A 19,404-nucleotide genomic window follows, 5' to 3' on the forward strand; every position below is an offset into this window, starting at 1 on the left:
ATTTATTTGACAAAGAGAGAAAGCGCACACAAGTAGGCAGAGTAGCAGGCAGAGGGAGAGGAGAAGCAGGCTCTCTGCTGAGCAGGGAACCTGATGTGGGGCTCAATCCCAGGATCCTGGGATCACGACCTGAGCCGAAGGCAGCAGCTTAATGACTGAGCCACCCAGACAGCCTAACAATTACTATTTTAATTAACATCAGTGTCTTCTTTGCTCTTGATAGCTGTTGGACTCTTAGTCTTAATCATTTTGTACTGAATTTCTAAAAGTCACATTAAAATTATAACAGTGATGCATATTTGTGAAAATGTATTGAACAGTGGATAAGTATAAAGAGACTGAGTTATCCTTAAAGTGCTAACTCCAAGAGAAAACCAGTATTTCACATTTTTGTGTATTTTTGGTTGCTTACTTTTTAAATATTTACATGGTTCTGTGAAGGTAGTGACTATCTTCACGTTATTAGTGTCAATATTTTACGTAGTTTAGTGAATAAAGATAGGGTAACTGTTTCTAATATAGTGCTAATTCTTTAGCTGTACAACACATTTCGGAAGTAGTAGATACATGTGGATACATACACACGCAATGTAAAATAGAACTGTCAGAACGCAGGCTTATTTTGACCACTGCTGTTCAAAAGAAGGAAAGGGCGTGATGATACAGTTTCTTAGCTACGTTTTGTTTTGTCGTCTTAGGATAAAGGAAGCATGAAAGGCATCACCATTCTGTGGAGTGAAGGAAGTTAGGAGAGAGAAATAATTTTTATTCTATTTAATGTTTGACTAAAGCACAGAGCAGGCATTTGGATAAGAAGTAGACAATGAGTGCTGGTGTTCACTAACATAATTAGTAAATACTAGCCTGTTTAAAATATTTTGTATGTTTTTCTCTGTGCTTTTTGTGATTCTTTATGTATATGTACACAATAAGATTTGTCTGCTTGCTTGATATTAATTACATCACATGTAATTAATGGAGCAGTTATTGGGCGTCATCCAGATTCTGCTCCAAATGGTTTGTAGAACAGATACTTTGCCTGTTTCTTTAGAGTGCCTTGTCTGGGAGGTGTCATTGGCACCTTTGCCAGGCTCTTTTCCGGATAATGTTTTTAAATGAATAAAATAAAATACATAAGATTGCGAAGATAAAAGATTATGTTGAAATATTACCAAAATAGTAAAAAGCCAAATTTGTAATTTCATAATGTTTTTCAAAAATTTACACTTAAATTATAAATCCTAATATAATTTTAATAATTGCCATAATGTTCAAGTTGTGATGAGGGTAAATGATATTGTGGAATGGTAATTTGCAAATGCTGAATGTGATTAGAAATCACCTGCTTTCTGTTGGTGACAGACATAGTTGTTGCTGTATCAGTCTATATGTACACATATTCATAATGAAATGAGTTTTTAGGATTCTGAATTTCAAAGGTTACAAAAAGATAAAGATGAATTTTTCCCTCCCAAGATCCTAGAACACCTGAGTAAGTAAATATATTTAAAAAATTATTTTATTTTTTAATATTTTTGGGTGGGGAGTGGGGTAGAGGGAGAAAGAGCATGAATCTCAGGCAGACTCCATGCTTAGCACAGAGCCAAATTAGGACCCTGAGATCGTGACCTGAGCCACCCAGGTTGCCCATAAAGAAATATACTTTTTTTTTTTAAAGATTTTATTTATTTATTTGACAGAGATCACAAGCAGACAGAGAGGCAGGCAGAGAGAGAGGAGGAAGCAGGCTCCCTGCTGAGCAGAGAATCTGATGTGGGGCTCGATTCCAGCACCCTGAGATCATGACCTGAGCTGAAGGCAGAGGCTTAACCCACTGAGCCACCCAGGTGCCCCAAGAAATAAATTTTTAAAAATTCATTGAAATATAGGTGCTTTGAAGAATGTGTTATGTATTAATAAGAGTGGCCATAAGCAGGCTCAGGAATATTTCTGACATCTAACAGTCTGTTCTGTGAGGTTGGTGACTTGACTCAATATATTTTTAGGATATATACAAAGAATGACTTAACCTTTGAGGGAAATCATTTCTTAATTGTCCAAAATCAAAGTGTATTATTTCCATGAACTTGGCCGTGAGGTAAATGCTCTCTTTACGCCATAATCTGTCTCAGCACAGCTTTAAAAATAAACAGAAATACGCTGTGTTTTCAGTTTTCATTTCATATTCTTCATATTCAACAAATGATTCCTCGTAACACGGTGCTAGTAAAATATGAACGTTTCCCTTTAACGTTAATCTCTTCCCAAAGCCTCGGTGCTCCGAGAGACCGACCGTCGGGCAGCGGCGGGGGCAGGGCCGAGCCTCCCTGCGGGCCGGTGTGCGGCCCGTTGGGCCTGGTGGTCCCCACGGCTGCCGGGTCGCCTGTGATCTCCGGCTCCGGCACCTCCCCGAGTTGAGTGTCCTTGTCTCGCACAGGAGGATGTGTCAGCTGTTACTGTTCTTTTTTGAAAGAGAAGAATTAAACGAGAGAACTGTGCGGCGCACACCGCTCTGTCCTTTCCGTTTTTGTCGGGCTTCTGCTGCCTTTCTGGAGCCTTCCAGAGCTCCTCGCCCACCTGTGCCCTTGGCTCTCGTCACTCCTGTGCGTCCGTCAGGACAGCCGTGCTGTCTGTCGCTCCTCCGTTCCTGACTAGATGTGGGGGATGGAAATCCAGACTCTGTCACAGAAGCGGGTGCTCTTTGAGTAGAATGTGGTACACGGTAGTTGCTCAGAGTTTTGTTTGGTAAAAATCATTCTGAAGTATTTAAAGTAAAGCTCCTCAGCAAGGAGCCCGAAGCCGCTACGTCAGTGTTCTCTTTGTTCTGACGACTGGGTTTGTTGTCGTAGCGTGTGATGGGACATCAGGAGTTTGGTGTCTCCGTGGGCGCTACCCGGCTGGCCGGGGAAGTCGCTAGAACGTCACATGTGGATGTAGAGACTGAGACCAGCGGCCGCAGGCCGGCTCCTCCCATGTACTTCGGGCATTTGGCCGCGTGCTGTGCGTGTAGTATCTGTCTTCGTCCTGAAGACCGTTTCCTACTCGGGGGTATTTGCCACCTTTTAAATGATTAACGAACTGAAACTGATGAGCTTGAATGGCCTGGCCGGGCTCCTGACGCTTGCAAATGCAGATTCTGGGCCATCTGATTCCAAGCCTTTGATTTTAACGAACAAACGCCCCAAGCTGAACCAGCCTTGGCTGTGCATTCCCTGAAGCAACTGTTCGGGAGTCTTGAGTAAGTCGTGGGCGGAGTGGCCTTGTGTAGGGACAGGGGTCAGAGCGGACTTGCTGCCGCCGCCGCAGAGGTGTGTGGGGCACCTGGGCCAGGCCGCCGAGTGCAGTGTGCGGCCCCCAGGTTCCCCCCGGAGCGTCCTGACACCGGGCAGGACTCCCGGGCAGCATTCCCTCTGCACAGGTGCCACCTAGTGGTTCAAGACCCAGCATAGGTGGGGCCGCCGGGAAAATCCTGTCATCCCTGTGGTCGGCGCCGGCTCTCCATGCTTTAAAAAATTTTGTGACCAAGTAGCATTGCCTTTATTTTAAGTCAAGGTCAGAGTAGGGAGAAAGTTACATGGGTTATTTTATATCAAAGAAAAATATAACATGGAAATTTTTTTTAATGTAAAATGTGCTGCTTACTCCCGTTTTCATTGTTTTAGACCGTTTCAATGAACAGAATGCCAGGAAAGGCAAAAACTGCGCAGAGTGGCAGAGTAGCCAAGCCTGGGCTGTTTTATTGGTGGAATGGCTAGCTTCTGTGGTTTTAGCACAGGCACAGGAGTGCATTTTTGGTAATAAACTGTGGATAAGCAACGTCTGGCGCCAGAACTCTTGACTTGGTTGTCCGTGAGTTTAGTCTTTTCACCAGAGCATTTCTGGTTGACATCTCTGGTTGGACGATCGCATGACATCATTTTCAACCAGAGCAGTCTGTTTCTTCTGTGAAGACTGGGGCTGGGAGAGAGACGTAAACATTAGTTTAATTGTTCCGCTCGACTTTGACAGATAGTAAGATCTAATTTATTCTGCTAGACAAAGAGTGACGATTAAAAAAGATAGGTTCTGTCGTTATGTATAGTTTCACATAATTAGGGATACTTTTTTTCTGTTTTTATTATTTTGTGACTGGAGCTGCTCCCTAGGAAGCAGTCATAAGATTCCTCTTTATTTTTCCTTATTCCTTAAAAAACAAATGACTAAAACAAAATCCACACAAAAAATCCAGCCCAAACCCAGCAGTCCCCACTCTGTTTTTAGCAGATCCACGGTAGGATCATGGGCAGACCCGGTAGCAGTGATCGCTGGAAGCGTAAAGGAGAACACGGCGAGCTCGTGAAGCTGCCTTAGACCACTGACCGTCCTCGTAGATCAGGCCTGTTCAGAGCCATTCGGAAAAAAAACCGCTCTTGAGTCTGAATCGTTTTTTGCCCCTCTGAAATGCAGGGAGCCTAATTTCTAAAAGTTGTGTACCCGAATACCTACCAGCCTAGCGTTAACATTTGTGTTTAACCTTGCCGTCTCCTTCCGATCTAATTTGAGAAAGGAAGAGGGAGAGAGACACCGAGCAGACACAGAGAGAGATGGTCTTCCTGCTGGTTTCCCCTTAGTTATAAGCAAGCAAAAAAGCTCCTAAAAATATTGAAAGTGTTAGGTATTTTTCTTTTGAGAGAGATAAAAATAAGCACGTAGTTGGGGGGTACCTGGGTGGCTCAGTGGGTTAAGCCTCTGCCTTCGGCTCAGGTCATGGTCTCAGGGTCCTGGATCGATTCCCTGAATCGGGCTCTCTGCTCTGCTCAGCGGGGAGCCTGCTCCCCTGCTCCCTCTCTGCCTACTTGTGATCTCTGACAAATAAAATAAAGTCTTAAAAAAAAAAAAAAAAAGAGCATAGTTGGCAGTGTGCTACAGTTTGCCTGGAGAAGAACTTTGACGAGAGACCATAAGTGGTAGACGGCAGCAGAAACCAGAGAAGGGACGGGCTGTGCCTGACCGAGGGCTTGCAGTTCAGTGGTGGAGGCGAAACAGAGCTGGCCCTTGGGAGAAGAGTGCTCCGAGAGCACTGTACTGGCACATGACTCTGGCCCATGGGGCTCAGGATCTATAAGCTTTTGAGGTACTCTTCTTAGTACTTCGCTTGTCTTGACTTTCACCCTTCCTTATTGCCTAGTAATAGGAGTGGTATGAAAAGAGCATATCCGACCTGGACTCAGAGCATCTCTGGATAGAAATGAAATGCTTCCTGGAAGACGTTTTCATATATATGGTCATTTTATAGTGTTTTGAATATAATGGAGGGGGTCTTTGTGGTAGAACCACGTTACTTTCTGTCTTTGGTTATAAAAGCACTTAGAGGGCAGGCAACACAGAATAACTTTTGGGTCTTTCCAGATGCTTTCCCTAGACCTATTGGCTCTGGAGGTACCTGGTCTGCTTTCCAAGTTATAGCAGGTCACAGGTCTACCAAATATTTTGATACAGTATAAAAAAGGTCAGTTGATTTCCACACTCCAGTGTTACTGTTCTTATTGCCAAGTCACCAGCCCACATTTTACGTGTTGGTTACGGCAGTTCCCTCTCCTGTGTTAGTTGGGGCATGGGTTAAAATGCTGTAAACAGAGACCCCAGAATATAGCAGTGGTGTAAATAAAACAGATTCATCTTTTTGTCGTGCACTCTTTCTGACAGTGAGAGGGTCAGTCATCTTTGCTCCCGGTGGTGGTTTACGGACCTAGGCTCCTTTCATCCTTTTTTCCTGCCTTTCACGAGAACGGTGTCCTCATCTGCAGCACTGCCTCTGGGTTGCTGGTGTGTCTGTTCCTGTCTGTAGGGAAGAGGAAGCCTAACGGTCCGTGGCGGATCCCTTCCTCTTAGAGGTTGCGTGGCCAGTTTGGGTCCTCCTGTATTGGTGAGAACTTGCCACGACTAGCTACGAAGAAGGTTGAGAAAATCAGTCTCTAAGAAGTTCCGGAGTTTATCCTTTGTCCATTTTTCTGCAGGGTCATGTGCCTTGTTCAGATTTCATGATGTAAAGTTCTGTGCATGTTCTAGATTTGAGTGCCCATTTATGAACCAAATCCATGTATTTTTTTTTTTCAATCCATGATGTACTTTTTCATTTTGTTCATGATAGCTTTTGTTGTGTAGCAGTTTCATATATATTTTTTTAAAGATTTTATTTATTTATTTGACAGAGATCACAAGTAGGCAGAGAGGCAGGCAGAGAGAGAGGAGGAAGCAGGCTCCCTGCTGAGCAGAGAGCCCGATGTGGGACTCGATCTCAGGACCCTGAGATCATGACCTGAGCCGAAGGCAGCGGCTTAACCCACTGAGCCACCCAGGCGCCCAGCAGTTTCATATTTTAATAGTAAAGTTTGCAAATCTTTTTATAATCCTTTGATACAAGTGTACTTCATATTTATAGATTTGATTCTAGGTACTCTGTCTCAGTTTTGTGGCTGGGGTAGACAGGACAGACATGATTGATAGGCCCACAAGCACTTGATTTATGGTCAACTTTACTATTTCAATTTAAGAAAAAACAATGTTATTTTAAATAGGAGAATGAAAACTGTCTGATGCTTTATTTCATCATTCATTTCATGATTTGACAAGACTTACAATTATTTATAGTTTTTCTAACTGAACAATTAATAGTTCTCAAAGTTATTTGTCAAAACACTTACCTAACTTCATTATGAATTTAGCAGACTTTGATAGTCACAAAAATGGTAAAGTGAGATTGGAGAGCTGATCTGAGAGACGTGAGATAAAATTTGGTATGGAATTTAGTGTTCCAGCTGCTGGATATGTCCCGAATGCACTTGAAGCGTGGTCTGAAACTCAGGCCAGGAGCCAGGGCTGCAAGTGTTAGCAGATGACCATGAAGTCACCACACCATACCACACCACACCATAAAGTGTCAGCGGATGACCATGAAGTCCAGAGACTCTTAAAACCTGGATAATCATTAAGTGCTTCAAGGAGAAAGAGCAGGGGCGCCTGGGTGGCTCAGTCGGTTAAACGTCTGCCTTCAGCTCAGGTCATGATCCCAGGGTCCTGGGATCAAGCTCCGTGTCAGGCTCCCTCAGTGTCTCTCTCTGTCACATAAAATCTTCAAAAAAGAAGAAGAAGAAGAAGAAAGAGCACATGAAGGACACTCCAAGGGCTATTCCCACATTTAGAGTTCTAAAAGAAACCAGCTGAAGACACAGACACTGGATTATTTAATTTTCATTAGCAACCTTGGGAGATACATGGTGGCTTTTGGTTTTGCAGGTGAGAAGGAGAATTTTATTAAAAAAAATTTTATTTTAAGATTTTATTTATTTGCTAGAGAGAGACAGAGAGGGAACACAAGCAGGGGGAGTGGGAAAGGGAGAAGCAAGCTTCCCGCTGAGCAGGGAGCCCGACGTGGGGCTCGATCCCAGGACCCTGGGATCATAACCTGAGCTGAAGGCAGACGTTTAACTGACTGAGCCACCCAGGCGCCCCGATGATGGAGAATTTCAGATGACTTTATAGAAATCCCATAGACAGTAGTTACTGCAACCGGAACTCCAGAGCAGGTTGTGATGACTCTGAAGCCTGTAGCAATGCAGTACCACTCCTGCTTATAAAAGTTAGGGAAGCGTTTCTCTCTTGCTCTCAGTGGTGGTGGAACAGCACTGCAGGGGGGTTGCCCGTTAGGAAGGTCACGGAGTGCGGCCCCTCCAGAGTCCCATTTCAGGAAATTTATTGGGAAAAGGAAGGAAAGAGAGAAGAAGAGTTTGAAGGACTGGAAGTGCTTTGTATTTGTTTCTTCGGTTTGGGGTGGTGGTGTGGAAAGCTGGGAGTAAATTCCGAGTTAGGAAGGAAGGACCGACCGGAGCGTGGAATGGCATCAGGGCACTGTGGAGGGCCGTGCCTGTTCTCGTCCAGCGATGCCGGTGGCTAGATGGTTCTTAAGGAGACATGTGACATTCTATGATGGCGTTTGTTGACTTGCCTCCTAAGCAGGTGTGTGTGGCGTGTGAGGTGTTTGGGGTTGGAGTCTTGAGGGTAAATGAAGAAGGCGGTGGAGTCAAGATGTGCTCTTTTCAATTATTTACCTTTAGAATGACTATTAATTAAGGCTGTAAGGATTGTTTTAAGTGAACAATAGTTTTATTTACAAATTGTGAAGAACCTTTTTTTAAGCAAGTCACTTTGAAGAACATTTGTTCTATAGATGAGCTGCTATGACCCTACAAATAAGGTTCTTAACAGTTATTACTAAGATGAAACCCCGCTGAGTCCGTTGTAAGGTGCACAAAAAGAACAGTGGCAGAGCTGCATGTTCCTCGGACGATCACGTTGCAACAGAGAGTGAAAAGCCTGTGATGGACACAGACTGTTGCTGTATTAGTGAGGTGTGCCCCTTGCTCTTTGAATCTTCTGCCTGTGCCATGTCTGCTTTCTAGGTAAATTCACCAAAGATGGATTTCAACATGAAAATGACTTTTATATCCTCTCGTTCACTATTAAGCAGAAATCAAAGAGCAGTCTGCGGAAGAGGATGCTGAAGCCGAAGCGGACAGCAGCCGACGGCCGGTGCCAGCCCTTCAGCGCTCTGTGTCGGAGGAATCCGCGAGCTCCCTGGTCTCCGTCGGTGTGGAAGCCAGAATCAGGTTAGAGAATGAGTGCAGCTGGAGGGGAGGCGTGACGGCAGGGGGCTGGCTAGAGAGGGAATTCAGAGTATAAGCTCGCTTTTAAATATGGAAGGGATTTTATTACTTAATAATTTTAGATTTATGGCTGATGCCTCTGTGTAGTGTTGAGGTAAAGGGTGTCTGTGAGCTTAGGTGATTGTAGAACAGACCCGTAGACTAGCACGTTGCACCCTTCTCTCCGCAGAGCAGGACAGAATCACCAGCACACTGGTCCTAGCCAGAGAAATAACTCCTAGCTTTTTAGTGTAAGGATTGATTTTTGATACTTACCTGTAAACTTTTACACTCCTGTTCCTGACTCTTTGTTCATTCCTTAACTAAAGAAATAGAGGAGGTTATAACCTTCCTGTGTATACTTCAGCTTTGAAGTCTCAGAGTTTTTTAGACCGTATTTGAAAGACATGAGTAACTCTATGAAACCGTCTCTCAGTTGAATACTCCCATCTTCTTGAAATGTTTTCTTTCTTTTGCTTTTGGCACCCCTGCTTCCTCATCTTTCGCTGGCTTCTGCAGAGACCCGCTGCTTTTAAAATGTTGGGGTCCTCCGGGAAGTCTCCAGCACGCACACCTTCATCTCTGCTCCCTCCCTGGGGGTGCGCGTGCACGTGACGGGGAAGTTGTCTGTGTGATGAGCCCCATATTTCTATTTCCAGGGCTGACCTTTCCCATCTGTCTGTCTGCTTGACATCTCCCTTCGGAGGTGTAGTACACACCTCACCCGTGCACAGGGTGTTCCCCGTTTCAGGGAAGGTTTGAAATTCTCAAGATAAAAGAGTAGTGTGAAAAATAAAATAGTCCCCAACACACTTTACCCATCACTACTGCTTTATTTTTCTTTTCTTTTCTTTTGTTTTTTCTTTCTTTACTTCCTTCCTTTCTTTCTTTTTTAAAAGATTTTATTTATTTATTTGAGAGAGAACCTGAGCAGCGGGGATGGGCAGAGGGAGAGGGAGAAGCAGACACCCCACTGAGCCCAGTGTGGGGCCTGATCCCAGGACCTGAGATCATGACCTGAGCTAGAGGCAGACACTTGACCAACTGAGCCACCCAGACATCCCCCTGCTTTATTTTTCTTAGTAGCGCTTGTTATTTTTCAGTTCATTTGATGATTTAATTATCGATATCATGTGAGTTCTGTGAAGGCAGTACTTCTTTCTGTTTTCTTTTGGATTGATAATTATTTTCTGTAGATTATACATTATATTTTGTTTTTTAAGATTGTTTCCCTTAAAACCCAAACCTCATATCTCTTTACCCTATTGAATTTAACTTTGAAAGAATTCACACTTACGTTCCAATTGGTTTCCTAGTCTTAAGAATGTAAGTGCTTTATCATACTTTCATATCTCTCTGCATCTCTCATCCAGTATCTCATGCTGAAGTTGTTTTAGATATATTCTTCCTACTTCTGTTTCCCTTGTCTTGGCCCACTAACTCCCAATTTTGAAAATTGAGGTTTAACTTACATACAGTGAAAATCAGCCATTTTGTGAGATGACAGCTGTACACAGTGACCACAACCACCACGAGTTAAAGAGCCGCCCGCCGTGCTGAGAAAGTCCCTGATGCCTGTTTGTTGTCAGCCCCGACTTCCAACTTCCGCCCTCGGCAGCTGCTGGTCTGTAGGTCCCTGTTGTTTTGCTTTTGCAGTAACAATGAAATGGAAGTGTAGAGTATGTGTTCTTTTGAGTCTCTCCTTTTTTCCTTAGCTAACCCCGTTTTTACTCTCTCGCCTCTCCTCGGCTGCGTTAGTGTGGGCGTCAGTCCGCCTCCTCTCTGTTGCTGAGCCGGACTCGGTTTCATGGAGGCTCCTACCGCAGCTTGTCCGTTTCCTAGTTCAGGAATATTTGGGCAGTTCCCAGTTTGGGGCAATGATGAATACAGTTGGTATAAATATTCACTCACAGGTTTTGGTGCGAACATAGGGTTTTTATTTCTCTTGGGTAAATCTCTAGGCTGGGAGAAAGGCAAGTGGAAAATAAAGTGCCAAAGCGTGTTGCGTGTGCAGTTCTGCTGTTCCGCCTTCTCACCGGTGGTGGGTGAGGGGCGCGGTCAGCACGTGGAGTCCCAGAGCTGCTCTCTCCAGCTTAGCTCGGCTCTTAGAAAGGCACTGTGCCTCGTGGTTCCCAGGGGTGTGTGTGCTCAGTGACCCCCCGTTACGCCAGCTGTGGGAGATCTGTGGCGGCCTGAGTCCAGGGCACGGTCTTGCTTCTCCTCTAGGGTTAAAGCCCCCTGACCCCTCACTGTTCCTCCGTCTGCACTTGGTCTTCACCGTCGCAGGTGGCGATTTTTCCTGTCCTTCTGTCACAAGCCTAAGGCTTTCGTGCCCTCTGGGCCTTCCCCATACTGCTGCTGTTCCACTCCCCAGGCCTGTGTCATGACCAGCACATTGTGCAAACCCGTCGCCGTGCGTCGCGGTGCTCCCAGTGCCTGGGCATCTGGAGTGGTGCACAGAGAGATGATGCGTGCAGTGGTGTCTGGGGTCCCAGATACTCTGCATTCTCACACTGTCTCACACTTGGACTTTAGCACTTGGTTAAAATTTTTCACTGAATTCTTCTTAAGCTGCTTGCATGACATACCGTGGCCTCTTCCCCAGATTAAGCAAATGCTTGTGTGTCATCTCTTCTTGGGAGTGCCTCTCCTTCAGTTGGAGGTGAATTGGTTGCCCTGTGACTTCTGCAGTCTGATGCATTAAAGGAAAGTGAACTTGTAGATTGTCTGGCGAGACTTTGCTCTGAGGGTGGGAGCAGTGCTCTTTGCAGCTTTCTGTGCCCAAAGTGAAGACAGAAATTCCCTTTGTCCCACATACAAAATTAATAAACTGGTCTGAGATGTCTAGATGACTGTCCTTACTTCTTCCATCTCTTGAAACCTTTCCCAATTCTTTAGTGATCTGAGTACTTCCTTAAAATTATTTTCATTGTGGATCTGTTGTGTGGCAAAATTCCTGTGCTTTTACAAGCCTGGGATTACTTTTAATCATTGTCACATTTGAGTGATGGTTTTGGCTATGACATTGAAGGTGAAGATATTTACTGTCAGTACTTCAAGGGACACCTCGGTGGCTCAGTCAGGTAAGTGTCCGCCTTCGGCTTGGATCATGATCTCGAGTCCTGGGATCGAGCCCCATGTCGGGCTCCCAGCTCAGCGGGGTTCTGCTTCTCCCTCCGCCTCTCCCGCTGCTTATGCTCTCTCTGCCTCTCTCTCTCTCTCTGAAATGAATAAATAAAATCTTTTTAAAAAAGTATACTTTAAAACAATTTATTTTTTAAAAGCTTTTATTTATTTAAGAGAGTAGGGGAGGGACAGAGGGAGAGAGAGAGTCTCAAGTCGACTCCTCTCTGAGTGCTGAGCCCAAAGGAGGGCACAACCCTGAGGTCATGACCTGAGCTGAAATCAAGAGTCAGATGCTTGACTGACTGAGCCACCTGAGAGGCCCCTAAAACAGCATTATAAAAAATTTAAAATCAATGTAGAAAAATCCATAATGAGTGAAGTGTAATTTTTTTAAAGTTAAGAAATACTGTTTTTCTTTCTTCTGGTATTTTTTTTTTTAAGATTTTATTTATTTATTTGACAGAGATTACAAGTAGGCAGAGAGGCAGGCAGAGAGAGAGAGGAGGAAGCAGGCTCCCTGCAGAGCAGAGAGCCCAATGCAGGGCTCGATCCCAGGACCCTGGGACCATGACCTGAGCCGAAGGCAGCGGCTTAACCCACTGAGCCACCCAGGCGCCCCTCTTCTGGTATTTTAAAAAAATTTTTAGTTAAGTTCCAGTTTGTTAAAATACAGCGTAATTGGGTCTCAGTTGTTCAGTTCAGTGACTCGTCCCGTCGCGGCAGCACCAGAGCTCATCACAGCAGGTGCCTCCGCCACCCCCCGTCACCTGTCTCCCCGTCTCCCCGTCTCCCCTCCCTGTAGTTGAGAGTTTGTTTTCTGGTTTGCTGCTTTCTTCCATGTTCTTCTGTTTTGTTTCTTCAATTCCACATATCAGCAAAGTGAAAAGGAAGAGAGTGACACAAACCACCAAACAGATGCTTAACTCGAGAGAACAAAGCGAGGGCTCCCCAGGGGAGGTGCGTGTGGGGCTGGCTGAAGCAGGTGACGGGGGGGGGGGGGGGGGGGGGGGTAGGGAGGGCACGCGTCCTGGTGAGCACCCACTAGGTTCTGCGCCTCTACCTACTATTGCACGTTTATTAACTGGAATTAAAAAAATACTTGAATAAAATAAAGTATTCCATCAAAAATGAAATAAGGGGTGGTAGATAAGATGAGGAAAACAAAGTACTTCTGACAGGCAAAGCTGAAGGACGGGTTCATGAGCATTTGTTAACTGTTGTTCTACTTTTGTGTCTTTGTTCAAAAATATCCATAATAAAAAGTCAAAGATGTATGTGATCTTTAAAAAACAAAAAGCCCCCCAAACGACAAAATTCCCCGTGAGTGAAATCATACGGTGTTTGTCTTTCTCTGACTTGTTTCGCTTAGCAGAATTCTCTCTCGCTCCCCCTCACGTTGTTGCGAATGGCAACTCATTGTTTTTATGGCTGATACATAAAATGGGAATTGTATATACACCACACCTTACTTACCCATTCGCCAGTCAACGGACACTTGGCTGCGTCCATATCGTGGCTGTTGTAAATAATGCTGCAGTAAACGTAGGAGTGCATGTGTCTCTTTGAGTTAGTGTTTTTGTATTCTTTGGGTAAATACCCAGGAGTGTGATTGTGGGGTCAGGGGGTAGCTCTGTTTTTGAGTTTTTGAGGAACCTCCGTGCTGTTTGCCAGAGTGGCTGCACCAGCTTGCGTTCCCACCAGCAGTGTAGGAGGCTCCCCTTTCAAGGAGCAGACCTTCTAATTCTGTTCTTTCTGAGGTCCCTTGTTAAACATCTGTTCCATAAGCATATATTGTTTTTGTCTTTTAACTTTGTAATTTTATTGTAGTTAGTAGATGTTATTGCTCACAATAAATTCAGGTTTTCAGAAAAATTGCGCAGAGGGTACAGGAGTCCCCTTCTCAGCCGGCTCTCCTTCCCGAACTTTCCCCTTTATTAGTTCTCTGCCTTGGCCTGGTACGTTTGTTACAATCGGTGAACTGGTATTGGTATGTTATTATTAACTGATCACCATAGTTCACACTAGGGCTCGTTCTTTGTGCTGTGTAGTTCTCCGAGTCTTGACATGTGCCTGATTGTGCTTTTGCCGTCGCAGTGCGTCCCGGGCAGTGGTCTCCCTGCCCTACTGTCGCCTGTGCCCCACCTACTATCCCTCTTCCCCTCGGTTGAACTTTCTCACACGCCCCTCATCTCGGACTTCTTACTCCAGCAAGCACTTAAATCGACGTTTTTATGTCTCCGTGTTTGTTCCTGTGTGTTTCGTATCTACATCATGCATAAGGAGTGGTCCGTCAAGTGCTTAAAAAAATTTGAAAACCACATGTTTTCAAGAACCCACATGTCGCCCAGTGGCATTAAACCCATCCCTCTTTCCTAGCCTCAGCCTTACTTGCTTTATTACTCCCATTTTCTTGAATTAGATGAAAATAAAATTATTTTTCTAAGTATGAGCTAAAGTTTTTTGATTTTGTGGGGTCTGCTACTTTATAAAGTCATGCTATGAGTTGCAAATGTGTAATTGATTATTAAACTTAATTGTTCTTATGGCCTATATGTACTCAAGCTTACCTCGCACTAAAGTCGTAATATTTAATTTTAAAGCACAAGTATCTATAATCTGTCACTTTAAAAATAGTTGGATAAACCTACTTTCACATTGTTTTTCTTTTCATTTTGACCAGTGAACAGCTCTGCGCTTTTTGTTACTGTGGTGAAAAAAGTTCCTTAGGACAAGGAGACTTAAAGCAATTTAGAGTAACGCCTGGGTTTATCTTGCCGTGGAAAAGCCAGCCTTCTAACAAGAAGGACATTGATGACAACAGCAATGGAACCTGTGAGAAAATACAAAACTCAGCACCACGAAAACAAAGAGGACAGAGAAAGTAAGCAATTTTGAATAAATGCTTGGAATGCAGTAAGGCTATCTAGAATTCATTTTCATCTCAGGGAACATATAAATGGGGTTGTTACTGAATAATTTCTCATGTTTTTCCCCATTTGTAGAGTGCTTTATGCCTCACCATTAAAATCCCGCATAAAACACTCCTTTCCTCAATAAAAAAAAAAAAGTGTGTTAATTGTATATTAAAATCAGTGTGATCGCAAAAGCTAATGTTTAAAAAAAAACTTCAAGGAACCTAACATTAACCTAGAAGGAGTTTATGGAAGGAAGGTAAAACAGATCAGTGAAGCCTGTCTTTCGTTCTTTGAGTAAGTTTTTGATTGTTTGTAAGAATGTAACCTAACACAATGACAAAACCAAGATGGTTTTCTCTACCCATGTTCTTAATTTGTTATTTAGTTATTTTAATGGTTCAGAGAATATTGAGCTGTCCTATAAACTGTTATAATACAAGGTTAACTTTCTAAGTAATTATATGCTCCAATTTTCCTTTCTACAGTTGAAGAATCTCTTCTTTTTTAATGAAACAATAATTTACTAAGGTATTTGTATAACTATATATGTGTGTCTGTATTCATCAACATGATAGTTACCTGAAACTTCTCTCTAATATGTTTAATTTTGGAGTCAAAAAATTTTTTTAAGATGTTGCTGAGTTTTGTTTAAAGGCCATCTTAATATGTGGCTTTGGCTCTGGTAGTTGAGGGTATAGAAGTTTCTGTAGTCGATGAGAAAGTGTAAAATTAATTTAGCTTGGAAGGCTAACTGGCTCTGCCCCTTGAGGGTGATGATGTAATCATCCAAGTGCTTATCTGGCTTTTATCCAGATTTAAGTACTAAAGTATTGTTGTGTTGTACTTATTTGATTGGCTCATTCTTTTGGACTCCTGCCAATGCCTTGAAGCCCTGAAGTAGGAAATGAAACAATAACAAGAAAGAAAGTCTTTTTAAAAAATTTAAGGTGGAACAGCTTAAGGAAGTTTAGAAGTACTACGTTGAGGGTCTTGATGTTTGAAAGACCAGAGCTAGATCATATAGAAGAGCTTTTTGTTATCAGTCAAGTGCTCACATCCTAATAAAATACATCAGAAGTCTAGCAGACTTCAATGTTCATCAGTAATTAGCAGATCTAATGGACTGGACCAGCTACTATCTCATATCCTCATGTTCTGCCTTTGAATAACAGCAATTATATAAACACTATTCTGGGAAATACAGTTGGACTTGATTTACTTATTTTATAAGCTGAGTTAATTTTTAGTGAAAACTTTTATGGGCTGAGATAATTATGTAAAAAGGAGCCTTGGTTTAGTCTTTACATACACTTACTGTTTATCGATGTATTAAGTAATGATAACAAGACAGTTAATGGATGTTAGGAAGAAAAAACCACATTAATAAGATTTGGAATTCATTTAGGGGTAAACAATATAATTTGGTAATGATTTTAAATAGTTACAAAATATATTCCTGATGAATAGAAACCAAATAAACGTGTTTTTGTTTTTAATATGAAAAAGAGGTTTTAAAAAGAATTTTTCTCTTTTGGTGACATTAAATTTTAAGAATATGTAATTGGAGATTCTTTTCCTCTTTTGTTTTAGACTTAAATTCTGGGAGTATGTATTTCAGCTGTGTTTTCCTGATGGTCTTTCCTAAGTTGGGCTGCTGTCATCCTTAGGGTTGCCACCCGTGTCTTACTGATACGGTGTATACGCAAAAACTGGTTGCAGAACCTGAAGGTGAAACTTATTAAGCTGGTGGTTAGGAATTGGTTAGTAATAGACTGGTTAGTCATTGCGTTAGTTTTTATACCTGTCTCCCCCATGAAATACTGGTATAAAGGAAATACCTTAGAACAAGACATCAATCTTTATAGATGAGCTGTTAGACTTTTCCCCCTTCTAATAAAAGAATGATGATGAGTAACGAAGAATATTTGTAGGAATGGAGGCATTTATAGGAAAGAGTTTGTTTTCACTCTACTGGGGGCATTTATAAAAATGAGAATTTAAAGTTAGAATAGCATGCTAACCTTTTTTAAAAAGTGAGTCTGTGCATTTCTAATGCTGAACAAAATACTGGTTACTTTTATATGGTTTGATATTTAAATGTACTTATTGAAATATATTAATACTTTTTTTCTTTCAGTGATTCCAGGTATAAAAATGTTTAGTACCTTGGTCATTGTGCTGCTTTTCTCTTAATAAGAGTCACGATAAGTACCCAGCTTACAGAAGTGCAGTGAGTTACGATCTGTATCCAGTAGTGACTTAATCCAGAATTAGGATCAGGTTAAATACTGTGATACCAGGAGAAGATTAGAGTTTTAGTTCCAGTCACCTGATTTCCCATATTTGCTGTTTAAAGACAATGGTAGTCATTGTTTACTTAATGATCTCAATTAATAGCTGAAGTTTGAAGGCTTTGAAAGTCGGAGATAGCCCTTGTGTTGTATGCTTTCTCCAGTGTTCATTTCTGTACTGCTGTTTTTGCTGTACGTTATCTTCTTTATTCCCCACGCCACTGCCACTAGTAGCTGTTTGGTTTTTGCATTTTACTTCTGACTTGCGAGGTGAAGTGTTACTTACTAGAGAGCACTTGCGCCATCAGCCACAGACCAGCTGTCGTTTGGAGGCGCCTGGAAGAGAGCTCCCGCCGCCTCCCTCTTCACACTGGGTAGTGGGTTCTCATTCCCGAGAGGTGACCTTTCTCTACATGACATGAACTGCCAGCTCTGTTGTGCTCGCCCTCACGATAAAGCAAATCACAATTTCTGATGGAGTTAGGTTTCGTGAGCATTTAAGTGAGGCTGAAGGGAATATTTATTTTATGTGATAAAATACAGTTCCTGATTAGAATATTAGAGTGTCATTTAAAAAAATTATAAACTGGCAAGATAAACTTGTAACTGTAATTTTTAACACTTCCTTATGGATTCGGATACTTTTTTTTTTAGTTGCTTCTTACATGATAAAATACAGCAACCCAGTTTTATATTACACTATGAATAATAACAGTTGTAGTCTAAAAGTTGTTTTATGTCAGTTATGCCTAATTAAAATTGATTTGGTAATATGTTTATATTAAAGTTGTTGTAAACAAAATAATTATCTATTTGTTACCACTTTCACATCTCTTTTGTTTTATTTTTCCAGAGAACGATCTTCTCTGCAGAATATCGTATCTTGTGTAAGTGTAAGCACGCAGACCGCTTCAGATGATCAGGCTGGTAAATTGTGGGATGAACTCAGTCTGGTTGGCCTTCCAGATGCTCTCGATATCCAAGCCTTATTTGATCCTACAGGTGGGAGCTGGTCTTCAGTGATAACTGTCTCTTGATTCTGTAGACATTTTAATTTTAGTGAATTATCAACTTAATAGTAAATAACCTTTCATCTAGAAATAATTACAATCACATTGTAAAAAATGTCATTGTTTAAGTAAGCTTCCTTAGGTAAAGTAAATTGTCTAATTATGTGTACCTAATTTATTTAGCATCTGCACTGGGCCAGTGCTGGGCTGGATACTCATAAATCTTTGTATTTATTCTTATGTGGACAGCAGGGCCATGGAGATCTGATAATTGAGGAAAGAAAAATTTTTTAAAAGATTTTATTTATTTATTTGACAGAGATCACAAGTAGGCAGAGAGGCAGGCAGAGAGAGAGAGGGAAGCAGTCTCCCCGCCAAGCAGAGAGCCCAACATGGGGCTTGATCGCAGGACCCTAGAATCGTGACCTATGCCAAAGGCAAAGGCTTTAACCCAGTGAGCCACCCAGGTGCCCCGAGGAAAGAAAATTTTAAAAGGAACTGTGAGAAGTTGGGGAAGTTGGGTGTCTGGGTCTATTTAATGAAGGATGAAAGACAATAGATGTTAGCCATGTGGGCATCTTCTTATAACAGTATAATAACCCATACTCATGATATGGTGCTTTTGGGATTTTGAGTTAATTTCAGTTGAACTGCATATTGATTGATAATGGTTCAAGTGTTGTGTGATAGAGCATTTAAAGACTGATCTGTTTTCAGTGATTGATGTGGGCTGTTGGTGTGGGATGAAACAGAATGGAGGTAAATGTGTAGCTTATTTGCCATCCATTCTCTTTGTCATAAAGTGTTACATAACGTCCTTTATATTTTATGCAAAGATACCAAATAAAATATCTTACTTCTTAAGTAAGAGTTCTTCATCATTTTATTTAAATAAAATGATGAAAAACTCATTTTTTGTTGAAACAATCACTCCTTCAAACTTGTGTGCATCAGAATCACCTAGAGGTCTTGTTAAAACACAGATTTCTGGCACCACTGCAAGAGGTTTTGGAATCACTGGGTCTTGGTTCTGATATGATATTTTGCACTTCCTTTTTAAAAAATTTTTTAAAAAGATTTATTTATTTATTTGATAGAGAGAGTGGGGGGAGGGACAGAAGAAGAGGGAGAGAGAGAATCTTAATGCACACTCCCTGCTGAGCACACAACCTGATGTGGGGCTCCATCCTAGGACTTTAAGATCATGACTTGAGCCAAAATCAAGAGTCGGATACTTAACCAACTGAACCACCCAGGTGCTCCAGTATCTTGCATTTCTTTGTTTTCTTTTCTTTTTTCTTTTCTTTTCTTTTCTTTTCTTTTCTTTTCTTTTCTTTTCTTTTCTTTTCTTTTCTGTCTTTCTTTCTTTCCTTCTTTCTTT

The 19,404-nt window shown here is 42.1% G+C and overlaps 1 protein-coding gene across 19 annotated transcripts in view; it reads left to right on the plus strand.

Annotated features, from left to right (window-relative positions):
- Window positions 1-19,404, plus strand: part of KMT2C (lysine methyltransferase 2C) — a 270,498-nt gene that overhangs the window by 92,664 nt on the left and 158,430 nt on the right. For 15 of the 19 annotated variants that reach the window (XR_004276659.1, XM_032303952.1, XM_032303959.1 and 12 more), the window contains exons 3-5: window positions 8,504-8,645; window positions 14,488-14,688; window positions 17,867-18,015. Coding sequence is in view for 18 of the 19 variants with exons in the window: in XM_032303952.1 (XP_032159843.1) it covers window positions 8,504-8,645; window positions 14,488-14,688; window positions 17,867-18,015 (492 nt within the window). In the remaining variant the exon portion in view is untranslated. The remainder of the gene's footprint in view (window positions 1-8,503; window positions 8,646-14,487; window positions 14,689-17,866; window positions 18,016-19,404) is intronic. The other 4 variants (XM_032303953.1, XM_032303968.1, XM_032303958.1 and 1 more) reach the window with 1 other exon arrangement.

This window comes from Mustela erminea, chromosome 11 (assembly GCF_009829155.1).
Source record: "Mustela erminea isolate mMusErm1 chromosome 11, mMusErm1.Pri, whole genome shotgun sequence".
Lineage (NCBI taxonomy): Eukaryota > Metazoa > Chordata > Mammalia > Carnivora > Mustelidae > Mustela > Mustela erminea.